Here is a 25,176-nt window from a genome sequence, read left to right as displayed (position 1 = left end):
GAAAAAAGATGGATGGATAAATGATGAGAATTTTCAGGTAATTTAGGCCACTAGCCCGACCTGTCTCCTTTCTTTTGTTTACTTTTCGTTTCACTATTTCGACATTATTTAATAGACACAATGACTCAAACTCAGTAAAACAAGTCCTGTTGGTTTTTTGTTTTTTTTACTGTATGGACCGTGACAAAGAAAACACAGAGGTGTGATTATAGAGTTTTAATGACACTTTAATGTGGAGGAACAAGTTACTAAAATGCAGGAAGGTGCAAAGTAAGTTTGCATTTAAAATGAAAGAACTTAAAATCAATCAAAGAGAAAATAATCCCAGCAGAGCAAATTAAAGAATGAATACACAGATGACAGTAAGATAATAAAAAAACAGTCGTTTTTAAGACTGAGTTGACTTCATTATCCTATGTAACAAATCTGATCATTTGTATTCGTTTGTATCCATAAGAAGCCAAATCAAGCTGTAACAAAAAGATCTACAGATCATTAAACTCAACATGGTTTACAAGCAGACGGTCAGCCCACAGTCCAGACGCAAAGTTTTAGGACACTGATTTGTCCTCCTCTTCTTCCTCCATCCTGTATGGAGTAATACGCACTGAATGATTATACACAATCAAAATCAACTTTTAAATCAAAAGCAGCTAATTTTCCAAAAATTATCGATGTGATGCTTCTTTATCACAAATGACATTTTACAAACAAAGCAGATACTGATCAACACATTAAACACTGTGTTGTTTCTTTATTCCATAAAGAAGGTGATGCAGTTTGATACGCTGCTAGCTATACTGGAACTACACATTCAAAGGACCAGCAGCAAGTTACACAAAGAAACTGATCCTGAACACGGATTGGAAGGATGCAAAACAAGTTAGAAAATCAAAACTGTTCTGAAAATAATAAAGACAGAAGAAAGTTTTCAGAGTCAGTGTGCGAACATGATCGACTCAATGTGAGATTGGATTTGTTTTTTAAACATGCAGCAAAACAAACTCAGTGTGTGTGTGTGTGTGTGTGTGTGTGTGTGTGTGTGTGTGTGTGTGTGTGTGTGTGTGTGTGTGTTTGTACACAAGACTGTCAGGATTAATTGATGGACACACATACCTGTTAGGGTTGCTTTTTCTCATTTTTTAAAATTAATTTCTTTTCCTTCTGCGCTACGCTGCATGTCATTTTCATGACCATCATGGCTGAAAAAAAAAACCATTTAAAGTCCTTATTGTCAGCATAACAAAGAAATCTTGTGGAGCCATTAGATGTAGGTTAAGGACATTTTACTCACAAAGATGAAGTGCCAGACACTGCTGTTGATACAGTTCCTACAACTGCAGCGTCATTTTTCTTCATTTGGGAGGAGCTCAAGTTCCTGTAACAATATACACAACTATGATTCAACTTCACCAGAAAAAAAAGCGAATATATATTTTTTTAATATGATAAACAACAGTGGAATGAGTCAAAAGGTGTTTTGAGTTTGTCGTTTCAAAAAATGTTCAACAAACAGACAGCTGAAGGTCCAGCAGACAGAAACGCTCCAAGTATGGAGGCTACAACAAGAGGACGGCCCGGGTTCAACCTTTTTGAAGATCAGCAGAGTCCACTATAAGACTCTATTTTGTTGATATAAAGATTCTTTCAAACTACACTGCATTGATAACATTGGTATAAAGGTAAATATAGCATCTTTTAGCGGGTCCTGTTTCTTTGTCTGCTACTTCTGTGACCTTTTTTTCCCACATCACCTCTTACCTGAGGAGACCCCTCGCCCTCGAGTGTGTTAAAAATGATCCTAGTTAAAGTGACATCTACACAGATATCATAAAACCAGAGTCAGGAGAATTTCTCTCTCTCTCCTTTAGACTTGCATGAGCATATATTTTCTGAACGAGCAAACTGTGGAAAGTTTGCAATCAAACCAGGACAACTGGTCCTTACAATGAAACTATGAAGAATGCATCAGAAAACATTTAAAGCTGATTTAAAGCTGATTGTGCTCGCTCTGAATGGATGTCTCTTTTTTTCTCTTGACTCTGTCGAGTCGTTTATAAAGGAGGATTGTTTTTATTGACTGTGCAGTGAAAAATGTTGTGAATATGATGAGCACAGAGAACAGGATTAAACCAGATGAGCTTTGAGTATTCTGTTTTCTCTTCAGGTCAAAGACTAACAGCAGAATTGTTCATTCATAAAGATGTTAAAATTTAAATAATATGATGTTGACTTACTCCTGATCAAGGAGGTCGTTAGGCATCTTAAGTAGAGTCTGGTCTCTGTGCCGCTATGGGCTGAAAAATGAAAAGCAGAGTTAAGATTCTCCATTTTCTCCTGAACTGACACAAACACATAAACAGCTCAATCACAACAGAAGGAAACTCTGCACTTCAGTCACTCCTCTAATGGAGGTCAGAGCTCTCAGAGAAGGACCCATGTGTGGAGGCTGTGGACCTCCAAGCGGGCGGCCCGGGTTAGAATCTGACCAGTGGCTCCTTTAACGAATGTCATTATTACTCTATCTGTCCTGTCTTAAAATAAAGTCTCAAAAAGCTCCAAAACCTTTTTGTCTAATCTGAAAAAGGTATTCCAACTAACTCAAACTCAGATGAATTTCTCAGTTTTGTCTAAAAGTGTTGGTTTACCCTCCGTATCTCTCAGGACTCACAGGATGAATCCCTTCAACTCCAGCAGTGGTAAAAACACGGATATAAATAAAGAAAACACGTCTTCTATACATGTTCTGAAACACTTTACAAACACAATGACACAATTAAATAAACCAGAGTTACAATTACTTTCTTTAAACTATTTAAAACATGTAAAAACACATTACCTTTAGATGGAGACAAACAAACTGCGACACAGCTTGAAAAAGAAAGCAATTCAGCGACTCTAATCCAGAGACAAAAAACAAGTTCTTCTTCTTTAAGCCCAACCCCATAAAACTTGTTTTAGATGGTTATGAAACATCTAAAACAAAACAAAACATGGATGCACCATTTAAACATACAGCCATTTATTATTGTTGATGTCTTGTGTGTTACCTCATTACTTTTAGAGAAGACTATAAATGACTTGAGCAACATCAATTATTCATAAATACCATTGACTGTGTAGAGATAAATGTACGAATGGTCCAGTTCAATAAGTATATGGGGAACAGGGAGATTTGTGTATGATACTAAACTCTACATTAAAGTAATAAATCATTTAATCCATAAAGGATTGGCTGAGTAATTAACCTGGCAAAACATGACTACATGTTGGGCTCATCATGATGTTACATTATCAACCAGTTAAAACATTTCTTGTTTTTACATTTCAGGTTCGAACACGCACACGCTTTGAAATCACTTCCTGTGTTACTGCGCACCTTAAAATGCCTTTCAGTTATTTTCTCATGATGTCAATCTCAAAACAACGCCGGCCAAAAATGTCTCTTTCAACTGTCATCACAACTGCTTCAAAATAAAATAGAACTTCCGGTTCTCTCTTTTCAAAATAAAACACACCTCATTGTCCATGTAGATCGGCTTCATTAGTAAATGAACATAACGTTTGATTGTTTTTTAAACTTTTATTCATAAATGTTTTCTTTATGACAGTACAGCAGTATTGACAGCAGAAAGTGATAAATGGTCCCAACAACAAATACACAAAACAAATAAAAAATAATAACAATATAAAATTGATTATCGATATGGAAAACATGTAATCTGAAATAATTGTACATTTTCTTTTCATACACATGCAAACAATTCTAATTGTAACAGTAATAGAGATTAATTTTTTATTATACATGTCTTGAAAAATAGACAAATCCATGACAGGGACAGTCTCCTGCTGTGAGGAGCAAAGGTGAAGACCCGGGTCAGGTGAAGACCCGGGTCAGGAGAAGACCCGGGTCAGGAGATCCGGAGCAATCCTCCTGAAATTATCTGGATATTTAAAGGAGTTTTTATGTGAATATGTCTTAATTGATCATTTCCTGCATTTCGTACATTTCCTTTCCAGCATGATTCTGATGTGAGGAAATTTGTTGCAGTGCTTGTAAAAATGTTTGACACTTTTTAAAAGTGTTTTCTAAAATGCAAATATGTTTTGTCTAAAGGTTTAGTGTTTCACACTTTGTATTTTCAGTTTGCACTTCCCAGCCACCGTACTTTCAGTGTAATAAAATAATGTTAAAAAAATAGGTTACTCAGACTTTAGTGCTTCTTCTCAGATTTGGTCAGTTTTTCCACATTGTTTATTCAGCACAATGACTCAAACTCAATAAAACATATACATAACAAAATACCCTTCATTTAAAATGGGGGACCTCAAAATCTGGCAAAGAGAAAATAATTCAAGCAGAGAAATGTAAAGAATGCATACAAATATGACAAAATAATAAAAAACCACGACAAGGATAGTGCGGCTGATCAAGCTGTTACAAAAAGAGCTACAGATCATTAAACTCAACATGGTTTACAGTCAGCCCACAGTCCAGACGCACCGTTCAGAAGTTTAGATCACTGATTTGGACTCCTTCCTCCGCCTTTCTTCTTCCAGCTGTGTGGAGTAATAAACACTGAATGATTACACCATACAAAATAAACTTTAAAATCATCTCTTCTCATCTCAAAAGCATCTTTTTAATATAATGCAGTAAGTGTAAAACAATATGTCCAAAATAATGTCATTTTCTCTGAAGGAGGAGACAGCCCGGCTTTAAAATGTCTATTTACAACATTTAATCATTTAAAAAAATGTGTGATATGAAATATATATTCATTCATAAACAATAGAGACATGACAACAAAAATCAATTTACCTTTGCTGAAGAAAAAAAACATTTAAATGATGTTCATAGATTCATCTGACAGAATACAGACTGTATATGTTGGAAATACGTTTTACTCACGAATCAGGTAGGAAACGAGACAAAACACGTCCTGCTTGGGTTTTAGTTCCTTTCTTCTCTTCCTGCAGACTTTGGCCTCTTCGATACCTGCAACCAGAGACACACTGATGATGCTTCTTGATCACAGATGAAATATGAAGAGCAGAGCAGACACTGATCAACACATTAAACTCTGTGTTGTTTCTTTATTCCATCAATGAGTCAAAGGATCAAAGTACAGAGGAGGTGTTGGGCTGATAAAACACAACATCACTTCAACATCTTTTAAACAGGAGCATGGTGTTTGCTTTACATCAACCATGGAGCTTGTTTCATCTTGAAGCTCTTTGTCATCAGGATGACTTTGTGATTCTTTCAGTCCTTAAAAAAAGACAAATAAAAACCTCTGGCTCCACCCACTCATGAAAAAAAAAACACTCCTATCTTAAAGAGTTAATTGTACCGTACTATCCATCAAGAACATCACGTTCCCAGAATGCAGGCCTGCTCGTGGTGCCTATAGTCTCTAAAAGTACTATGGGAGGTAGAGCCTTCAGTTATCAGGCTCCTTTGGAATCGTCTACCAGTCGGGGTCCGGGAGGCAGACACATTAGGTACTTTCAAGAATAGACTTCAAACTTTTCTTTTTGATAAATCTTATAGTTAGGGCTGGCTTAGGACCAGCTCATAGTTATGCTGCTATAGGCCTAGACTACCGGGGGAACTGGCTCCAGGATCTCTTATCTCTCTCTCCCTCTTTCTCTCCCAGCTTTCATATCTTATTACTGCTTGTTACTATCTATATAGTCTAACCTCTCCTTTGGAGCTCTCTTAGGTTCCTTGAGCTCTCTTAGGTTCCTTGGGACTGTTGGTGAGGATGGCCTGCCCAAACAACCCTTTCCTATCCAATCCTTCTTTCTGCATCTTGTCCCATCTCCCCCATCCCCCCATTGCTCTCCCCTGTCCTGTTCACCCTGTATACCTCTGACTTCCAGTATAACTCTGAGCTCTGCCACATGCAGAAATACTCGGACGACACTGCGATAGTTGCTTGTGTCAGGGATGGACAGGAGGAGGAGTACAGGAGCCTGATCGAGGACTTTGTGACATGGTGCAGTGCCAACCATCTGCAGCTAAACACCTCCAAGACCAAGGAGATGGTGGTGGACTTCCGAAGGAACAAACCACATCTAGAACCTGTTTCCATCGGGGGGGTCGACGTGGAGGTGGTCAGGACCTACGGGTACCTGCAGCTGCAGCTGGATGACAAGCTGGACTGGTCGCCTAACATGGACACTACCTGCAAGAAGGGACAGAGTCGTCTGTACTTCCTGAGAAGGCTGGGGTCGTTCAACATCTGCAAAAAGCTGCTGCAGATGTTCTACCAGTCTGTGGTGTCCAGCGTCCTCTTCTACGCCGTGGTGTGCTGGGGAGGAAGCTGCAAGAAGAGGGACGCAGCACGCCTGGACAGACTGGTGAGGAGGGCCGGCTCTGTGGTGGGCACAGAGCTGGACTCACTGGTGACAGTGGTAGAGAGGAGGTCTCTGGACAAAATGCTCTCCATCATGGACAACACACACCACCCTCTGCACAGCACCTTCACCGGGCAGAGGAGCATGTTCAGCGAAAGACTGCTGTCACAGTCGTGCTCCACGGACAGACTCAAGAACTCTTTTGTCCCCCTGGCCATAAGACTGTATAACACTTCACTGTCACGGCAGGGAAGAAGCACACGGTGATCCCTGGACTCTTTTTTCTCACTCCTCATCTGCACTGCTGACCTCAGAGTCAGCCTCCAGTTCGACGCTTTAATGCATGTTGATAGTCACCTAACTGAGCACAGGTCACTTTAACGATAATCACTCTAATCATCTGGTTCCACCCTACTGTTGTGTTATGCTACATCTGTAAGGGTTGACATGATCACCCTAACTAGGTCAAGTTTCACTCTATTGTCTTCAACACTTAATGCTAATCTACTCCTCAATAGTTGGGTACTTAAATGGCAATCACCCGAATCATCCCTGGTCTCACCTCTTTGTTTAGGACACTTAATGCAAATCACTGCTCACTGTTTAACGACTGTACTCACACCTCGGGCATAAGCTCAAAGACCTCTGTACATACACCCAGCACACACAGCACACATGTTTTTCTCTCCTCACAGGTTAGGTACACTATGCTATATAAGTTTTAAACCTAATGCTAATGCTAACTGCACAGGTTTAACCTTTACTCTTAGTCACATGGGGCTGCTAAATCTTGTTTGGGGGATTATTGTATAGAGAGGGGAGGGGGGACAGCGGGTGTGTATTGTATTGTAACCGATGTTTTGTACTGTAACCAATGTCTTGTGTCTTGTGTCCTGCCTGTGTATATACTGCTACTGGATGCCCTGAATTTCCCTCGGGATCAATAAAGTATCTATCTATCCATCTATCCATCTATCCATCTATCCATCTATCCATCTATCCATCTATCCATCTATCCATCCATCCATCCATCCAATTAATTTCAAGCCCAGCTCAGTTTAGCAGATGGCTGTTCCATCATGATCCAGGTCTGCTGAAGATTTCTGCCTGTTAAAAGGAAGTTTTTTCTTGCCACTCTATGACGGATTAAGCTGGGCTCTTGTAATATAGCCATCAGTAAGGTCCTTTACCTGCTTTTTGTAAACATAACAATGAGCATGGTCTTGTTGCTTGCTCATTTGTTAATGTTAACAGACAAACAGTAAGGTCCTTTATCTGCTTTTGTAAAGTGTCTTGAGATAACGCCTGTTATGAATTGACACTATATAAATAAAGATTGATTGATTGATTGATTGAAAACAAGACAAGAGTCAGGAGAGTTTCCCCTGTTGATCAAAGAGCTGCAGAATGATCAGCATCACTTCCAGGTGGATTTCAGGATGTCAGAGGTTCAGTTTGATACGCTGCTAGCTATACTGGAACTACACATTCAAAGGACCAGCAGCAAGTTACACAAAGAAACTGATCCTGAACACGGATTGGAAGGATGCAAAACAAGTTAGAAAATCAAAAAGGGTTCTGAAAATAATAAAGACAGAAGAAAGTTTTCAGAGTCAGTGTGCGAACATGATCGACTCAACATGAGATTGGATTAGTGTTTTAAACATGCAGCAAAACACACTCAGTGTTTGTGTGTGTGTGTGTGTGCGTGTGTGTGTGTGTGTGTGTGTGTGTGTGTGTGTGTGCACGCACATGACTGTCAGGATTTATTCATGATAACACTTACAGGTATGGGTTGGTTTCTTCTAATTCTTTGAAACCGTCTTTTCCTGTTGACCAATCACTGCGGTGGGACAGATCAGATCGACCTGATGATTGGTCGACTTCCCTGATAGTGCTGAATAAAAGAGAAAGATGAGATAGTTAGATATCAGATCACAACAACAGATGGAAAAACTTCAAGATTAGTCGTGTGTGTGTGCGCGCATGCACATGACTGTCAGGATTCATTTACAAAAACACTTACTTGAATGAGGAATATTCTTCAGATTTTTTCAAATCAATTATAGCTCCTTTTGACCGATCACTGCGGTGAGGTGGGTCAGATCGAAATGAACTAGAGAGAAAGATTAGATAGTTAGATATCAGATCACAACAACAGATGAAAAACTTCCAGATGAGTCCAGTCAGACTTGATCTCGTTCACTCTGAATGATTAACCAGCTTCTCATATGGAAATCAAACCTGAGTTTTTTATATGGGATATTTCTGGACCAGCAGGAACAATCATTTTATATATATGAGAAAACTAAAATCTATTTACCTTTACTGAAGAAAAAAACATTTAAATGATGTTCATAGCTTCATCTGAAAGAATACAGACTGTATATATTGGAAATACATTTTACTCACTGATGAGATGAGTTGCGAGTAAACTGAGGAGGTGTCTTCCTTTCGCGCATACTTGACCATCTTCGAGTCCTGCAACCAGAGACACACTGATGATTCTTCTTGATCACACATGATCAATGATCATGATCAATCAGAATGCTCTGCCACACCTAACACATAGGTGTGAAGTTTGGGTTGGATAAAACTGGGTGTCCCCCATTGTTCGCTCGCTTTCCACACGCCGACCTCTGGCGTCCGGAGATACCTCTTGGCATCCTGTCTCACAGCACACTTCTCTTTGTTTAAGAGTTTTAGTGGGCAGCTAACCTGAGGCCTCGCAGCAGACCATCGTTCTGAATTCGGAGCTCAGATCATCCACTTGAACGCATCTCCAAGAAGAGCGTCTTATTTCTCCCGTAGTAAAACGGTATTGAGAGAGATTGTAAGGATTACGTCTCGTTCCGTCCTGTAAAGAAAGGACATCCACGGAGATCACCTCGCTCGACGGAGGACACCACGGCCCTGCTCAACCCCTTGGACGTGATGCCATCACCATTGAACTGCACTCATCAACCGCAGACAACAATTACAAGTGAGGCTTAGCTAGGTCTGAGCAGTTAGCTTTAGAGAGTGTGTTTAATAACTGACTTATTATTGTGAAACTGTGATAATATTTGCGTGGTGTTTGACCACTGCGTCTTAGGTTTTATGAGAGTAAAACCTCTTTTGTTGTCTTTATTTGTGCCGCTGCGTCCCGTGTGTTTCTCTGTGAACTCTCGCGTCATAACCGGGTAATAGACTCATTATCAGAAAGATTAGTGTGAACGCCGTCTGATGTAAATTCGGCCGCTGGCTTCTGGTAGTGAAGTTAACTATGCTCTGAGTTGTGCGTGAGTTCCAGGCTGTGTTCTAGCTTTCGAGGTGCGCTGTTTCTCTCTCTCTCCCTCTTTTACACAAACACACGCACCTTTCGGCAGACACACACACACACACACACACACACACACACACACACACACACACACACACACACACAGATCTTCAGACGCCGTAGAAACATAGATCAGGTAGAGACAGAGTTTAACTCGGTCTCTAGACGATAGACCAGGTTAGGAGACAGGTTCAGTGTCCGACATCACGTGACCACACATGGTCACAACGCCATTTGATCTCTCTCTAACCCTCCTTTCTCTCTCTCTCTCCCACAAACACACACACACACACACACACACACACACACACACACACACACACACACACACACACACACACACACACACACACACGTGGCATGCTTGTTTGTTATACTTTGTTGTCTGTAATTTAAAGAGCAGTTGTTTGTGATTACTGTGTATTTGCATTGTGACATAGACTGGGTGAAAGGGCTTTGTGTTCGGATTTCACACCTTCAATTAAATACAGATTGTTAATTATTAATGATATTGGTATTTAATTGATTATTTTGAGACTTTGTAATATATTGGTTGTTCCCTGATTTCAGGGTGGTGCTCCGAGGTTTATCAAATTCAGTTTAATAACAAATTATTGATTTGTATTAATAATTAGATAAAGTTAATTATTAATGCTAATTTGATCACCAAATTTTACTTAATGGAACCCAACATAATTGTTGATCAGGTATTCACTCCTGAAACAGCCCTCAGCAGCAACGATTTCATGAGCTTAATAATAATAACATTCTAAACATCATAGAGGCAAAATTAGTAACCTGCTACCTTTACTTAGTGCAGATTTCTCCTATAATTTGGATACACCAGAAACAGTTCCAAATTCTGATACTCGCCTTGATTGTTTTTCTCCAATTAATCTTTCAAAACTAAACTCAACTATTTCTGCGTCTTAACCGTCAACCTGTCTCTTAGATCTAATTCAAACCAAGCTGTTTAAGGAGGTTTTTCCCTTAGCTAGCAGCTCCATGCTTGTTATGATCAATACATCTTTAGTGGCAGGTTATGTACCCCAGTCATTTAAAGTAGCTGTAATTAAACCGCTTCTTAAAAAGCCTACTCTTGATCCAGGAACTCTAGCTAACTATAGACCTATATCTAACCTTCCTTTTATCTCCAAGATCTTAGAGAAAGTGGTTGCTAATCAATTGTGTGACTTTCTTCATGACCACAGTTTATTTGAGGAGTTTCAGTTGGGATTTAGAGTTTACCATAGCACTGAGACTAGTTAGAGTAACAAATGATCTTCTGTTAGCCTCAGACAATGGACTTCTACCTGTGCTCGTCCTGTTAGATCTTAGTGCTGCTTCTGACACGATTGACCATCAAATCCTGTTATCATGTTAATGATGAGTCCTCTATGCACACCAACATTAGCCATGGAGTGCCTCAAGGATCAGTGCTTGGACTGATTCTCTTTAAATCCTATATGCTTCCTCTGGGTAATATTATGAGGAAACACTCCATAAATGTTCATTGTTATGCAGACGATACTCAGCTATACATATCGATGAAGCCAGAAGAAAAAAAATTGGTTACATAAATTAGAAGCCTGCCTCAAGGACGTCAGGATCTGGATGAACAGAAACGTCTTGCTGCTTAACTCAGACAAGACTGAAGTTATCATGATTGGACCTAAGAACTTCAGAGAGGCTTTTCTCTGATGATATGACGGCCCTTAGTGATATCAGCGTGGCCTCTAGTACCACTGTTAAGAATTTAGGAGTTCTCTTTGATCAGGATATGTCCTTTAACTCCCACTTTAAACACATTTCAAGGACAGCTTATTTTCACCTTCGTAATATCTCTAAGATCAGTTAGATCCTGTCACAAAACTAGTTCATGCATTTGTTTCCTCCAGATTGGATTACTGTAATTCTCTTTTAGCAGGGTGCTATGGTAGATCTCTAAAGACCCTTCAACTCGTCCAAAACGCTGCAGCTCGTGTTCTGACTAGAACTAGGAAAAGGGACCACATTACTCCTGTATTGGCTTCTCTCCATTGGCTCCTTATAAAATCTAGAATAGAATTTAAAATCCTTCTTCTCACCTACAAAGCTCTAAACGGTCAGGCACCATCTTATCTTAAAGAGTTAATTGTACCGTACTATCCGACAAGAACATTACGTTCCCAGCATGCAGGCCTGCTCGTGGTGCCTATAGTCTCTAAAAGTACTATGGGAGGTAGAGCCTTTAGTTATCAGCTCCTTTGGAATCGTCTACCAGTCGGGGTCCGGGAGGCAGACACACTAGGTACTTTTTTTTTTTTAAAGATTTATTTTGGGCCTTTTATGCCTTTATTATAGAGGGAGGACAGTGGATAGAGTCGGAAAGGGGGAGAGAGAGTGGGGAGAGACATGCGAGAAATGGGCCACAGGCCGGACGCGAACCCGGGCCGCCCGCGCGCGAGGACTATAGCCTCAATACATGGGATCGCGCGCACTGCCGCTGCGCCACCGACGATCCCACTAGGTACTTTTAAGACTAGACTTAAAACTTTTCTTTTTGATAAATCTTATAGTTAGGGCTGGCTTAGGACCAGCTCATAGTTATGCTGCTATAGGCCTAGACTACCGGGGGAACTGGCTCCAGGATCTCTTATCTCTCTCTCCCCCAGCTTTCATATCTTATTACTGCTTGTCATCTTTATATTCTAACCTCTCCTTTTTCTAGGAGCTCCTGAGCTCTCTTAGGTTCCTCTGGACTGTTGGTGAGGATGGCCTGCCCAAAAAATCCTTTCCTATCCTATCATATCCAATCCTTCTTTCTGCATCTTGTCACATCTCCCCCATCCCATTTCAAGCCCAGCTCAGTTTAGCAGATGGCTGTTCTGTCATGATCCGGGTCTGCTGAAGATTTCTGCTTGTTAAAAGGAAGTTTTTTCTTTGCCACGCTATGACGGATTAAGCTGGGCTCTTGTAATATAGCCATAAGTAAAGTCCTCCACCTGCTTTTTGTAAAGTGTCTTGAGATAACACCTGTTATGTATTGACGCAATACAAATTAAGATTGATTGATTCATCTGAAAGAATACTGTATTTGTTGTAAATACAATTTACTCACAGGTCTGGTTGGAGTAGAGACAACATCGGGTTTTTTTGGACTTCACGATGTTCCCGTTGTTCCTCCAGATTTTGCCAGTATTGATACCTGAAACCAGAGACACACTGATGATGCTTCTTGATCACAGATGAAATATGAAGAGCAGAGCAGACACTGATCAACACATTAAACACTGTGTTGTTTCTTTATTCCATCAATGAGTCAAAGGATCAAAGTAGAGAGGAGGTGTTGGGCTGAAGTTTCACTCAAACATTTGACCTGAAAACTCAACATCACTTCACATTCACAGTGTGAGACAGAAAGGAGTCATCGAGCTGTCAGGATGACTTTGTGATTCTTTCAGTCCTTAAAAAAATAAAAATAAAAACCTCTGGCTCCACCCACTCCTAAAAACAAGACAAGAGTCAGGAGAGTTTCCCCTGTTGATAAAAGAGCTGCAGAGTGTGTGTGTGTGTGTGTGTGTGTGTGTGACTGTCAGGAATCAAAAACTTACAGGGATGGGTTGTTCTTTTTGAAGTCTTTAAAATCATCTTTTCCTGTTGACCGATCACTGTGGAGGGACAGATGAGATCGATATGATGATCGGACGTCTTCACTGAGAAAGATGAAAAAAGAGAATTATTAGATAGATAGATAGATAGATAGATAGATAGATAGATAGATAGATAGATAGATAGATAGATAGATAGATAGATAGATAGATAGATAGATAGATAGATAGATAGATAGATAGATAGATAGATACTTTATTGATCCCGAGGGAAATTCAAGATCACAACAACAGATGAAAAACTTCCAGATGAGTCCAGTCAGACTTGATCTCGTTCACTCTGAATGATTAACCAGCTTCTCATATGGAAATCAAACCTGAGTTTTTTATATGGGATATTTCTGGACCAGCAGGAACAATCATTTTATATATATGAGAAAACTAAAATCTATTTACCTTTACTGAAGAAAAAACATTTAAATGATGTTCATAGCTTCATCTGACAGAATACAGACTGTATATGTTGGAAATACATTTTACTCACTGGAAAGGTGGGAGGGGAGCAAACTGAGGAGGTTTGTTCAGTTCGCGCATACTTCCCCATCTTCGAGTCCTGCAACCAGAGACACACTGATGATGCTTCTTGATCACAGATGAAATATGAAGAGCAGAGCAGACACTGATCAACACATCAAACTCTGTGTTGTTTCTTTATTCCATCAATGAGTCAAAGGATCAAAGTAGAGAGGAGGTGTTGGGCTGATGTTTCACTCAAACATTTAACCTGAAAATTCAACATCACTTCAACATCTTTTAAACAGGAGCGTGGTGTTTGCTCTACATCAACCATGGAGCTTGTTTCATCTTGAAGCTCTTTGTCATCAGGATGACTTTGTGATTCTTTCAGTCCTTAAAAAAAGACAAATAAAAACCTCTGGCTCCACCCACTCCTGAAAACAAGACAAGAGTCAGGAGAGTTTCCCCTGTTGATCAAAGAGCTGCAGAATGATCAGCATCACTTCCAGGTGGATTTCAGGATGTCAGAGGTTCAGTTTGATACGCTGCTAGCTATACTGGAACTACACATTCAAAGGACCAGCAGCAAGTTACACAAAGAAACTGATCCTGAACACGGATTGGAAGGATGCAAAACAAGTTAGAAAATCAAAAAGGGTTCTGAAAATAATAAAGACAGAAGAAAGTTTTCAGAGTCAGTGTGCGAACATGATCGACTCAACATGAGATTGGATTAGTGTTTTAAACATGCAGCAAAACACACTCAGTGTTTGTGTGTGTGTGTGTGTGCGTGTGTGTGTGTGTGTGTGTGTGTGTGTGTGTGTGTGCACGCACATGACTGTCAGGATTTATTCATGATAACACTTACAGGTATGGGTTGGTTTCTTCTAATTCTTTGAAACCGTCTTTTCCTGTTGACCAATCACTGCGGTGGGACAGATCAGATCGACCTGATGATTGGTCGACTTCCCTGATAGTGCTGAATAAAAGAGAAAGATGAGATAGTTAGATATCAGATCACAACAACAGATGGAAAAACTTCAAGATTAGTCGTGTGTGTGTGCGCGCATGCACATGACTGTCAGGATTCATTTACAAAAACACTTACTTGAATGAGGAATATTCTTCAGATTTTTTCAAATCAATTATAGCTCCTTTTGACCGATCACTGCGGTGAGGTGGGTCAGATCGAAATGAACTAGAGAGAAAGATTAGATAGTTAGATATCAGATCACAACAACAGATGAAAAACTTCCAGATGAGTCCAGTCAGACTTGATCTCGTTCACTCTGAATGATTAGCCAGCTTCTCATATGGAAATCAAACCTGAGTTTTTTATATGGGATATTTCTGGACCAGCAGGAACAATCATTTTATATATATGAGAAAACTAAAATCTATTTACCTTTACTGAAGAAAAAAACATTTAAATGATGTTCATAGATTCATCTGACAGAATACAGACTGTATATGTTGGAAATACATTTTACTCACTGATAAGATGAGAGGCGAGCAAACTGAGGAGGTTTGTTCAGTTCGCGCATACTTCCCCATCTTCGATCCCTGCAACCAGAGACACACTGATGATGCTTCTTGATCACAGATGAAATATGAAGAGCAGAGCAGACACTGATCAACACATTAAACACTGTGTTGTTTCTTTATTCCATCAATGAGTCAAAGGATCAAAGTAGAGAGGAGGTGTTGGGCTGATGTTTCACTCAAACATTTGACCTGAAAACTCAACATCACTTCACATTCACAGCGTGAGACAGAAAGGAGTCATCGAGCTGTCAGGATGACTTTGTGATTCTTTCAGTCCTTAAAAAAAGACAAATAAAAACCTCTGTCTCCACCCACTCCTGAAAACAAGACAAGAGTCAGGAGAGTTTCCCCTGTTGATAAAAGAGCTGCAGAGTGTGTGTGTGTGTGTGTGTGTGTGTGTGTGTGTGTGTGTGTGTGTGTGTGTGTGTGTGTGTGTGTGTGTGTGTGTGTGTGTGTGTGTGACTGTCAGGAATCAAAAACTTACAGGGATGGGTTGTTCTTTTTGAAGTCTTTAAAATCATCTTTTCCTGTTGACCGACCACTGTGGAGGGACAGATGAGATCGATATGATGATCGGACGTCTTCACTGAGAAAGATGAAAAAAGAGAATTATTAGATAGATAGATAGATAGATAGATAGATAGATAGATAGATAGATAGATAGATAGATAGATAGATAGATAGATAGATAGATAGATAGATAGATAGATAGATAGATAGATAGATAGATAGATAGATAGATACTTTATTGATCCCGAAGGAAATTCAAGATCACAACAACAGATGAAAAACTTCCAGATGAGTCCAGTCAGACTTGATCTCGTTCACTCTGAATGATTAACCAGCTTCTCATATGGAAATCAAACCTGAGTTTTTTATATGGGATATTTCTGGACCAGCAGGAACAATCATTTTATATATATGAGAAAACTAAAATCTATTTACCTTTACTGAAGAAAAAACATTTAAATGATGTTCATAGCTTCATCTGACAGAATACAGACTGTATATGTTGGAAATACATTTTACTCACTGGAAAGGTGGCAGGCGAGCAAACTGACGTTCTTCGATTTGACGATGTTCCCTCAGTTCCTGCAGACTTTGCCATATTTGATACCTGAAACCAGAGACACACTGATGAAGCTTCTTGATCACAGATGAAATATGAAGAGCAGAGCAGACACTGATCAACACATTAAACTCTGTGTTGTTTCTTTATTCCATCAATGAGTCAAAGGATCAAAGTAGAGAGGAGGTGTTGGGCTGATGTTTCACTCAAACATTTGACTTGAAAACTCAACATCACTTCAACATCTTTTAAACAGGAGCATGGTGTTTGCTTTACATCAACCATGGAGCTTGTTTCATCTTGAAGCTCTTTGCACTGAGTCTGTTTTTTAAAATGTGTTTTTCAGATCTGTAATCTGATCCAAACGTTACACAGGAACATGATCGACTCAACATGAGATTGGATTTGTGTTTTAAACATGCAGAAAAACACACTCAGAGTGTGTGTGTGTGTGTGTGTGTGTGTGTGTGTGTGTGTGACTGTCAGGAATCATTCATTATAAAACTTACAGGGATGGGTTGTACTTTTTGAAGTCTTTAAAATCATCTTTTCCTGTTGACCGATCACTGTGGAGGGACAGATCAGATCGATATGATGATCGGACGTCATGCCTGAGAGTGCTGAAAAATAGATAAAGATTAGATATCAGATCACTAGAACAGATGAAAAACTTCCAGATGAGTCCAGTCAGACTTGATCTCGTTCACTCTGAATGATTAACCAGCTTCTCATATGGAAATCAAACCTGAGTTTTTTATATGGGATATTTCTGGACCAGCAGGAACAATCATTTTATATATATGAGAAAACTAAAATCTATTTACCTTTACTGAAGAAAAAACATTTAAATGATGTTCATAGATTCATCTGACAGAATACAGACTGTATATGTTGGAAATACATTTTACTCACTGGTCAGGTGAGGTGCGAGTTACAGGACGTTCTGTTTGGATTGGACGATTTTTCCTCAGTTCCTGCAGACTTTGCCAGTGTTGATACCTGCAACCAGAGACACACTGATGATGCTTCTTGATCACAGATGAAATATGAAGAGCAGAGCAGACACTGATCAACATATTAAACTCTGTGTTGTTTCTTTATTCCATCAATGAGTCAAAGGATCAAAGTAGAGAGGAGGTGTTGGGCTGATGTTTCACTCAAACATTTGACCTGAAAACTCAACATCACTTCAACATCTTTTAAACAGGAGCATGGTGTTTGCTTTACATCAACCATGGAGCTTGTTTCATCTTGAAGCTCTTTGTCATCAGGATGACTTTGTGATTCTTTCAGTCCTTAAAAAAAGACAAATAAAAACCTCTGGCTCCACCCACTCCTGAAAACAAGACAAGAGTCAGGAGAGTTTCCCCTGTTGATCAAAGAGCTGCAGAATGATCAGCATCACTTCCAGGTGGATTTCAGGATGTCAGAGGTTCAGTTTGATACGCTGCTAGCTATACTGGAACTACACATTCAAAGGAACAGCAGCAAGTTACACAAAGAAACTGATCCTGAACACGGATTGGAAGGATGCAAAACAAGTTAGAAAATCAAAGCTGTTCTGAAAATAATAAAGACAGAAGAAAGTTTTCAGAGTCAGTGTGCGAACATGATCGACTCAACATGATATTGGATTTGTTTTTTAAACATGCAGCAAAACACACTCTGTGTGTGCGTGTGTGTGTGTGTACATGATTGTCATGGTTTATTGTTGGAAACACTGACATGTTCGGGTCGTTTTTTTTAAATTCTTTGACATCATCTTTTCCTGTTGACCGATCACTGCGGAGGGACAGATCAGATCGACATGATAATCGGTCGTCATCACTGAGAAAGAGGAAAGAAGAGAACGATTAGATAGTCAGATATCAGATCACAACAACAGATGAAAAACTTCCAGATGAGTCCAGTCAGACTTGATCTCGTTCACTCTGAATGATTAACCAGCTTCTCATATGGAAATCAAACCTGAGTTTTTTATATGGGATATTTCTGGACCAGCAGGAACAATCATTTTATATATATGAGAAAACTAAAATCTATTTACCTTTACTGAAGAAAAAAACATTTAAATGATGTTCATAGATTCATCTGACAGAATACAGACTGTATATGTTGGAAATATATTTTACTCACTGATTAGGTGGGAGGTCGGCCAAAAGCCGTTCTTCTTCGAATTGAAGATTTTTCCACAGTTTCTGCAGAAGTTGCCACATTTGATACCTGCAACCAGAGACACACTGATGAAGCTTCTTGATCACAGATGAAATATGAAGAGCAGAGCAGACACTGATCAACACATTAAACTCTGTGTTGTTTCTTTATTCCATCAATGAGTCAAAGGATCAAAGTAGAGAGGAGGTGTTGGGCTGATGTTTCACTCAAACATTTGACCTGAAAACTCAACATCACTTCACATTCACAGCGTGAGACAGAAAGGAGTCATCGAGCCGTCAGGATGACTTTGTGATTCTTTCAGTCCTTAAAAAAAGACAAATAAAAACCTCTGTCTCCACCCACTCCTGAAAACAAGACAAGAGTCAGGAGAGTTTCCCCTGTTGATAAAAGAGCAGCAGGGCGCCGGTAGCGTAGTGGTCCACATGTCCCCGTGCATGAAGGCTACAGTCCTCAATTCGGGCGGCCAGGCTTCGACTCCTGCCTGTGGCCTCTTTCCTCCATGTCGGTCCCCTCTCTCTCTCTCTCTCTCTCTCTCTCTCTCTCTCTTCTCTCTCTCTCTCTCTCTCTCTCTCTCTCTCTCTCTCTCTCTCTCTCTCTCTCTCTCTCTCTCTCTCTCTCTCTCTCTCTCTCTCTCTCTCTCTCTCTCTCTCTCTCTCTCTCCTCTCTCTCTCTCTCTCTCTCTCCTCTATGGCATGGTATTGCCTTCAGACAACCAACCACTATTTTGGCTCACACACTGCCCCTTTTTTTAATACAATATCACATAACTACTCTAATGACAAGTCTGTGACCAATGAAATTTGAGGTGGGCGTGGGTTTGACCTTCCGTCTGGGGTCTCGATCGTCCTTTTTGGGACCATAGTTGGCTTGGACACACTGCTAGCAAAGGGTAAGATAAAGTTAACTTTTTAACATGTTTACATTTAAATAGCTTTGTCTAAAAAATATCTGTGATGTGCATGAATCTGTAAAGAAGCATATTTGATTGGGTAGAGACACTTTTGTTATTTATTTACGCTAAAATTGTAGTTTTTCATTCGTTGCGTCGGGGCAACATTGTGCAGTTAGACCACTTTTATTTGAACAATAATGGATTTGCAGGAATGCATAGTTATCACCATAATCATTTTTTCCCACCAGAATCAGGTTTGAGGGAGAGATTTGAGATCAGGGTTCAGTCAGTAGAGTAACATACTCAATGTAATGAACATGTGAGTGCATTTGCATCAGTGGGTGAAGAGAGATATATGACCTATATAATTTCATTCTTCCTGGTTTCTTTTGAAGAATGACCTGTCTGATGAGAATGAGTCTGTGGATGAAGAGCAAAATGAAGATGATGAATCAGAGGATGACGTTCCATGCTCACCACGGTGGAGAACACCCCACAGTGCCAACATCACTGATTATCCAGAACGGCAGGCTAACTTTCCAAAATCAGACCTGATCAAAACACCCTATAAATACTTCAAGATGTTTTTTTATGAAGATATTCTCAAAGTAGTTGTGCAGCAGTCAGATGTATATGCCATTCAATGTGACGCCAACAAACCTCACCAAAGAAGAACTGGAGCAGTTCATGGGTCCAGCAATTTTTATGTTATTGTTTGGATTACCAGGTACCCGCAAGTTTTGGAACAAAGCCACATATGTGTCCAGGTAGCTGACACTATGGCACTAAACAGACGGGAGTTCATCAAAAAATCTCTAGAAACTGTTTGTGGTCAATGTTTGATGAAATAAAACCTGTTGAAATTGTTTTTGTTTAAATAAATATTATAATGTATTTATTGCTTGTTTGTTCCTCTTTCCACTTATTATATTATATAGAAAACCTTGGTGTTTTAGTACCCTCGTAGCATTTAGTTGCCCTGAGGCAACAAACCAAAATTGGGTGGGGCCAAATTTTATGATTGATATATTATAAGGGATCCCCAAGCTCTGAAAAACTAAGGTGAAATATTTTTTACCTCCTAAAATAAGAAGTCATGCCTTAGAGGGAAAGCCAAAAATAAAAATCTTTAAAAGAGCTGCAGTGTGTTTGTGTGTTTGTGTTTGTGTGTGTGTGTTTGTGTGTGTGTGTGTGTTTGTGTTTGTTTGTGTGTGTGTGTGTGTGTGTGTGTGTATACACACATGGCTGTCAGAATTGTTTAAAACACTTACTTTACTGGGTTACTTTCAGCTAATTTTTTCAAATCAATTATTTGTCCATTTGACCGATCACTGCGGAGGGACAGATCAGATCGGCATGATAATCGGTTGTCAACACTGAGAAAGATTAAAAACAGATAAACATTAGATAGTTAGATATCAGATCACAACAACAGATGAAAAACTTCCAGATGAGTCCAGTCAGACTTGATCTCGTTCACTCTGAATGATTAACCAGCTTCTCATATGGAAATCAAACCTGAGTGTTTTATATGGGATATTTCTGGACCAGCAGGAACAATCATTTTATATATATGAGAAAACTAAAATCTATTTACCTTTACTGAAGAAAAAACATTTAAATGATGTTCATAGCTTCATCTGACAGAATACAGACTGTATATGTTGGAAATACATTTTACTCACTGGTGAGGTGGGAGGTCGGCCAAAAGACGTTTTTCTTCGAATTGAAGATTTTCCCTCAGTTTCTGCAGACTTTGCCACATTTGAGCCCTGAAACCAGAGACACACTGATGAAGCTTCTTGATCACAGATGAAATATGAAGAGCAGAGCAGACACTGATCAACACATTAAACTCTGTGTTGTTTCTTTATTCCATCAATGAGTCAAAGGATCAAAGTAGAGAGGAGGTGTTGGGCTGATGTTTCACTCAAACATTTGACCTGAAAACTCAACATCACTTCACATTCACAGCGTGAGACAGAAAGGAGTCATCGAGCTGTCAGGATGACTTTGTGATTCTTTCAGTCCTTAAAAAAAGACAAATAAAAACCTCTGGCTCCACCCACTCCTGAAAACAAGACAAGAGTCAGGAGAGTTTCCCCTGTTGATCAAAGAGCTGCAGAATGATCAGCATCACTTCCAGGTGGATTTCAGGATGTCAGAGGTTCAGTTTGATACGCTGCTAGCTATACTGGAACTACACATTCAAAGGAACAGCAGCAAGTTACACAAAGAAACACACTCTGTGTGTGTGTGTGTGTGTGTGTGTGTGTGTGTGTGTGTGTGTGTGTGTGTGTGTGTGTGTGTGTGTGTGTGTGTGTGTGTGTGTGTGTGTGTTTGTGTATGTATACACACATGACTGTCAGGATTAATTGTTTAATAACACTTACTTTACTGGGCTACTTTCTGCTAATTTTTTAAAATCAATTATTTGTCCATTTGACCGATCACTGCGGAGGGATGGATCAGATCGACATGACGATTGGTCGTCATCACTGACAGTGCTGAAAAAAAGAGAGAAAGATTACTTAATCAGATATCAGACCACAACAACAGATAATAAACAAACACTTCCTGATTAGACCTCAGTAATGAGGTCAACTTGATTCAGTTCAGAATCTCCTAATTCTTACATGAACATTAAACCTGATCAACCTGACTCTAAGGGACATTAAATCATCACCTATCATGTGATGAAAGAAGAATTATGTTGAGGTTTTAATTCAGAAAATCACTGAAAGGTGTAATGTGTAGGTTTTACCAAAATATCTAAATTAATTTAAAATTGACTAAACGTATGTATGTTTGTGTTTTTTGTTGTTGTTGAGTACAAACATATGCAAATATATTGTTGGGATTGGACGTGTTTGACATGACAGACAACTTATTAATCATATTAAACCTTTACATCATCTTATGTCGTTGTGATTGACAGCCCTCCCTTGTTGCAGAATATACAACCTTGTGCTTCATGTACATAAAACCACTTTGAAATGATTTTTTATAATTGTGTTGAAATATGGCGATGTATAATTTGGAATAAAGAAAAAAATGTTGCACGTGTGTTTACATGGACTTGACTATCCCGGTTATGAGCCTGATCCTGGTAACTGCAGGCGTTTGTAAACCGGCGTCCTGCAGCTGGATCGTCACAGACCTGAAGAGGTCAGTATTTCTTTCTCCCATCTCAACGACCAATTATATTTAATTATTATTAAGACAATTATTACAGAGGATCAGTTCCTACGTTTCTTTGTTGCTCCAGAGGTGAGACGCTCTCTTGTTGCTGCTGCCATGTTTTTGTTTAGCTGATATGTCACTTGGCTGACACCTGAGCTGTCAGAAACCAGAGTAAGGTGTCTACATGCCGTTTGAAAGACCTCTATGTCAGTTTTCAGTTTGTTCTGAATGGATGTCTCCTCTTTAAACAGTAGCCTCTTATTTTCTCTTGACTCTGTCGTTAAAATCATCTAGAAAGGAGGTTTGTTTTATTGACTGTGCATGTGTGGATACAACAACAGTGGAAATGGTGTAAATATGCTGAGCACAGATTTCCAAATCTATCGGCTGTCCTGTCTGTCCTAAAACCAAATATGCAGAAAAACCAATATGGTTAAGCCTCATGAAAATAAACATTTTGAGAACTGTAAGACAGAATATGTAAGCACATTGTACTCACCGACTGATAGATGCGTAGCCTGACTCAGCATCATCATCCTCTGCTGCTGCAGCGCCCAAGTGGACCCTGTTAATATAAACAGAACGTAGAACTTCAACAACAAAAAGTTTTTTCTCTGTACAAGCAAACTGGAAACTATGAAGAATGTATCAGAAAAAAAATTAAAGCTGATTGTGCTCGCTCTGAATGGATGTCTCCTCTTTAAAAAGTAGCTTCTTCTTTTCTCTTGACTCTGTTATTGTTATTTTATTAAACGTGGAAAAGTTTGTTTTTATTGACTGTATCTGTGAATATACTCAGCACAGAGAACAGGATTAAACCAGATGAGCTTTGAATATTCTGTTTTCTCTTCAGGTCAAAGACTAACAGCAGAATTGTTCATTCATAAAGATGTTAAAATCTAAATAACATGATGTTGACTTACTCATTAAGCCAGTGTTGTAATCTGGAGTTCCTCTGTGACTCAGACATCCTGAGTCCTTCAGAGTCTGGTCTCTGTGCCGCTCTGGGCTGAAAAAGGAAAAGCAGAGTTAAGATTCTTCATTTCCTCCTGAACTGACACAAACACATAAACAGCTCAATCACAACAGAAGGAAACTCTGCACTTCAGTCACTCCTCTAATGGAGGTCAGAGCTCTCAGAGAAGGACTTTAAGACGTACTGAATTATATTTGTTGAACCTGAATCATAACTTTAAAACATGCAGAGCTCACTGATCTGACTGTTATTATTTCAGAACAACATTAAAAACTAAAAGTTGTTTCTATTAAAGCTTTTCTTTAATAGTCTGTCTGCACCGTCAGGGTCAGTGAATGCTGCAGATTCTAGTCATGAAGCTCACAGCAGACTGAGCAGAGAATCAGTACAGAACAGACAGAAGATATTTGATCCATGTTTTCAAATGTAAAACAAGAACACGTCATTATTTTACCTTTAAATGTCTAAAAACAATAAAATAACCTTCATCTGATTAGTTTGAGGATTTAGGAAACACTGAAGTATTAGAATAACTGGATGATACAACAGGCCTAGTCTACATTTAATTAAGTTATTTCTTTAAATTGATGTAAAATATAAATCTTAGGACACTGGTAGCCTGGAGATTAGAGCACATGCTCCATGTGTGGAGGCTGTGGTCCTCCAAGCGGGCGGCCCGGGTTCGAGTCCGACCTGTGGCTCCTTTCCCGAATGTCTCTCTCTCTCTCTCTCTCTCTCTCGCTCTTTCTCTCTCTGATTTCTGACTCTATTCACTGTCCTGTCTTAAACAAAGGCCTTAAAAAGCCCCAAATTAAACCTTTTTTTCTAACCTAAAAAAGTTATTTCAACTAAAGTGTAGGCTTAAATAATGTCGACTAACACGTCAAACTGTCCTTCAGTATTAATCAACTCTTAAAATGGCTGCTGCTGTGTCTCCTTATAGCCGAGCTGCTGAAGCTATGAAAAAGTAAAACACCATTAAACCAACTTCTTAGTCCTGAAATAACACTTATGAAGAATTCTTTACCCATATGAGAGAACTCAAACTCAGATGAATTTCTCAGTTTTGTCTAAAAGTGTTGGTTTACCCTCCGTATCTCTCAGGACTCACAGGATGAATCCCTTCAACTCCAGCAGTGGTAAAAACACGGATATAAATAAAGAAAACATGTCTTCTATACATGTTCTGAAACACTTTACAAACAGAATGACACAATTAAATAAACCAGAGTTACAATTACTTTCTTTAAACTATTTAAAACATGTAAAAACATTACCTTTACATGGAGAAAAACAAACTGCGACACAGCTTGATAAGGAAAGTAATTCAGCGACCTTCAACCTTAAACTTTTAACCACACCTGTTCACCTTTAATCCAACACGTAACACGTAATAAACTCCAATAAAAAGAAGATGTCTGAAACCAGTTCATGTAGAAACCATTTTGAGGTTTTCTTCACTCAAACTGTTTTCTTTCATAGCTCTGAGTTTAGGAACATTTTTGACTCTGGTCCTCCAGAAGTCTTCAGTCACTCCTCTAA

General features: G+C 39.3%; 2 protein-coding genes across 4 annotated transcripts in view; both read right to left on the bottom strand.

Annotated features, from left to right (window-relative positions):
• LOC306840486 (uncharacterized protein) overlaps nucleotides 1-2,960 on the bottom strand; it is a 52,164-nt gene extending 49,204 nt beyond the window's left edge. For all 3 annotated transcript variants that reach the window (XM_079369817.1, XM_079369816.1, XM_079369815.1), the window contains exon 1: nucleotides 2,840-2,960. In XM_079369817.1, coding sequence (XP_079225943.1) covers nucleotides 2,840-2,947 — 108 coding nt within the window. In that variant the 5' untranslated portion in view covers nucleotides 2,948-2,960. The remainder of the gene's footprint in view (nucleotides 1-2,839) is intronic.
• Nucleotides 202-25,070, bottom strand: LOC306840503 (uncharacterized protein). Its single transcript, XM_079369841.1, has 10 exons — nucleotides 24,912-25,070; nucleotides 23,582-23,667; nucleotides 23,158-23,223; nucleotides 21,869-21,982; nucleotides 15,286-15,354; nucleotides 14,660-14,770; nucleotides 12,786-12,872; nucleotides 8,445-8,479; nucleotides 8,144-8,201; nucleotides 202-588 (listed from the first exon to the last, which is right to left on the bottom strand). The coding sequence occupies exons 2-9, from the start codon at nucleotides 23,626-23,628 to the stop codon at nucleotides 8,146-8,148; spliced, it is 585 nt and encodes a 194-aa protein (XP_079225967.1). The 5' UTR covers nucleotides 23,629-23,667; nucleotides 24,912-25,070; the 3' UTR covers nucleotides 202-588; nucleotides 8,144-8,145.
• Between the last annotated feature and the right edge of the window lie 106 nt (nucleotides 25,071-25,176).

This window comes from Symphodus melops (assembly GCF_947650265.1).
Source record: "Symphodus melops genome assembly, chromosome: 19".
In the NCBI taxonomy this organism is placed as follows: domain Eukaryota; kingdom Metazoa; phylum Chordata; class Actinopteri; order Labriformes; family Labridae; genus Symphodus; species Symphodus melops.
The sequence above is the reverse complement of the archived record's forward strand: the minus strand, read 5'-3'. Positions and strand labels throughout refer to the sequence as shown.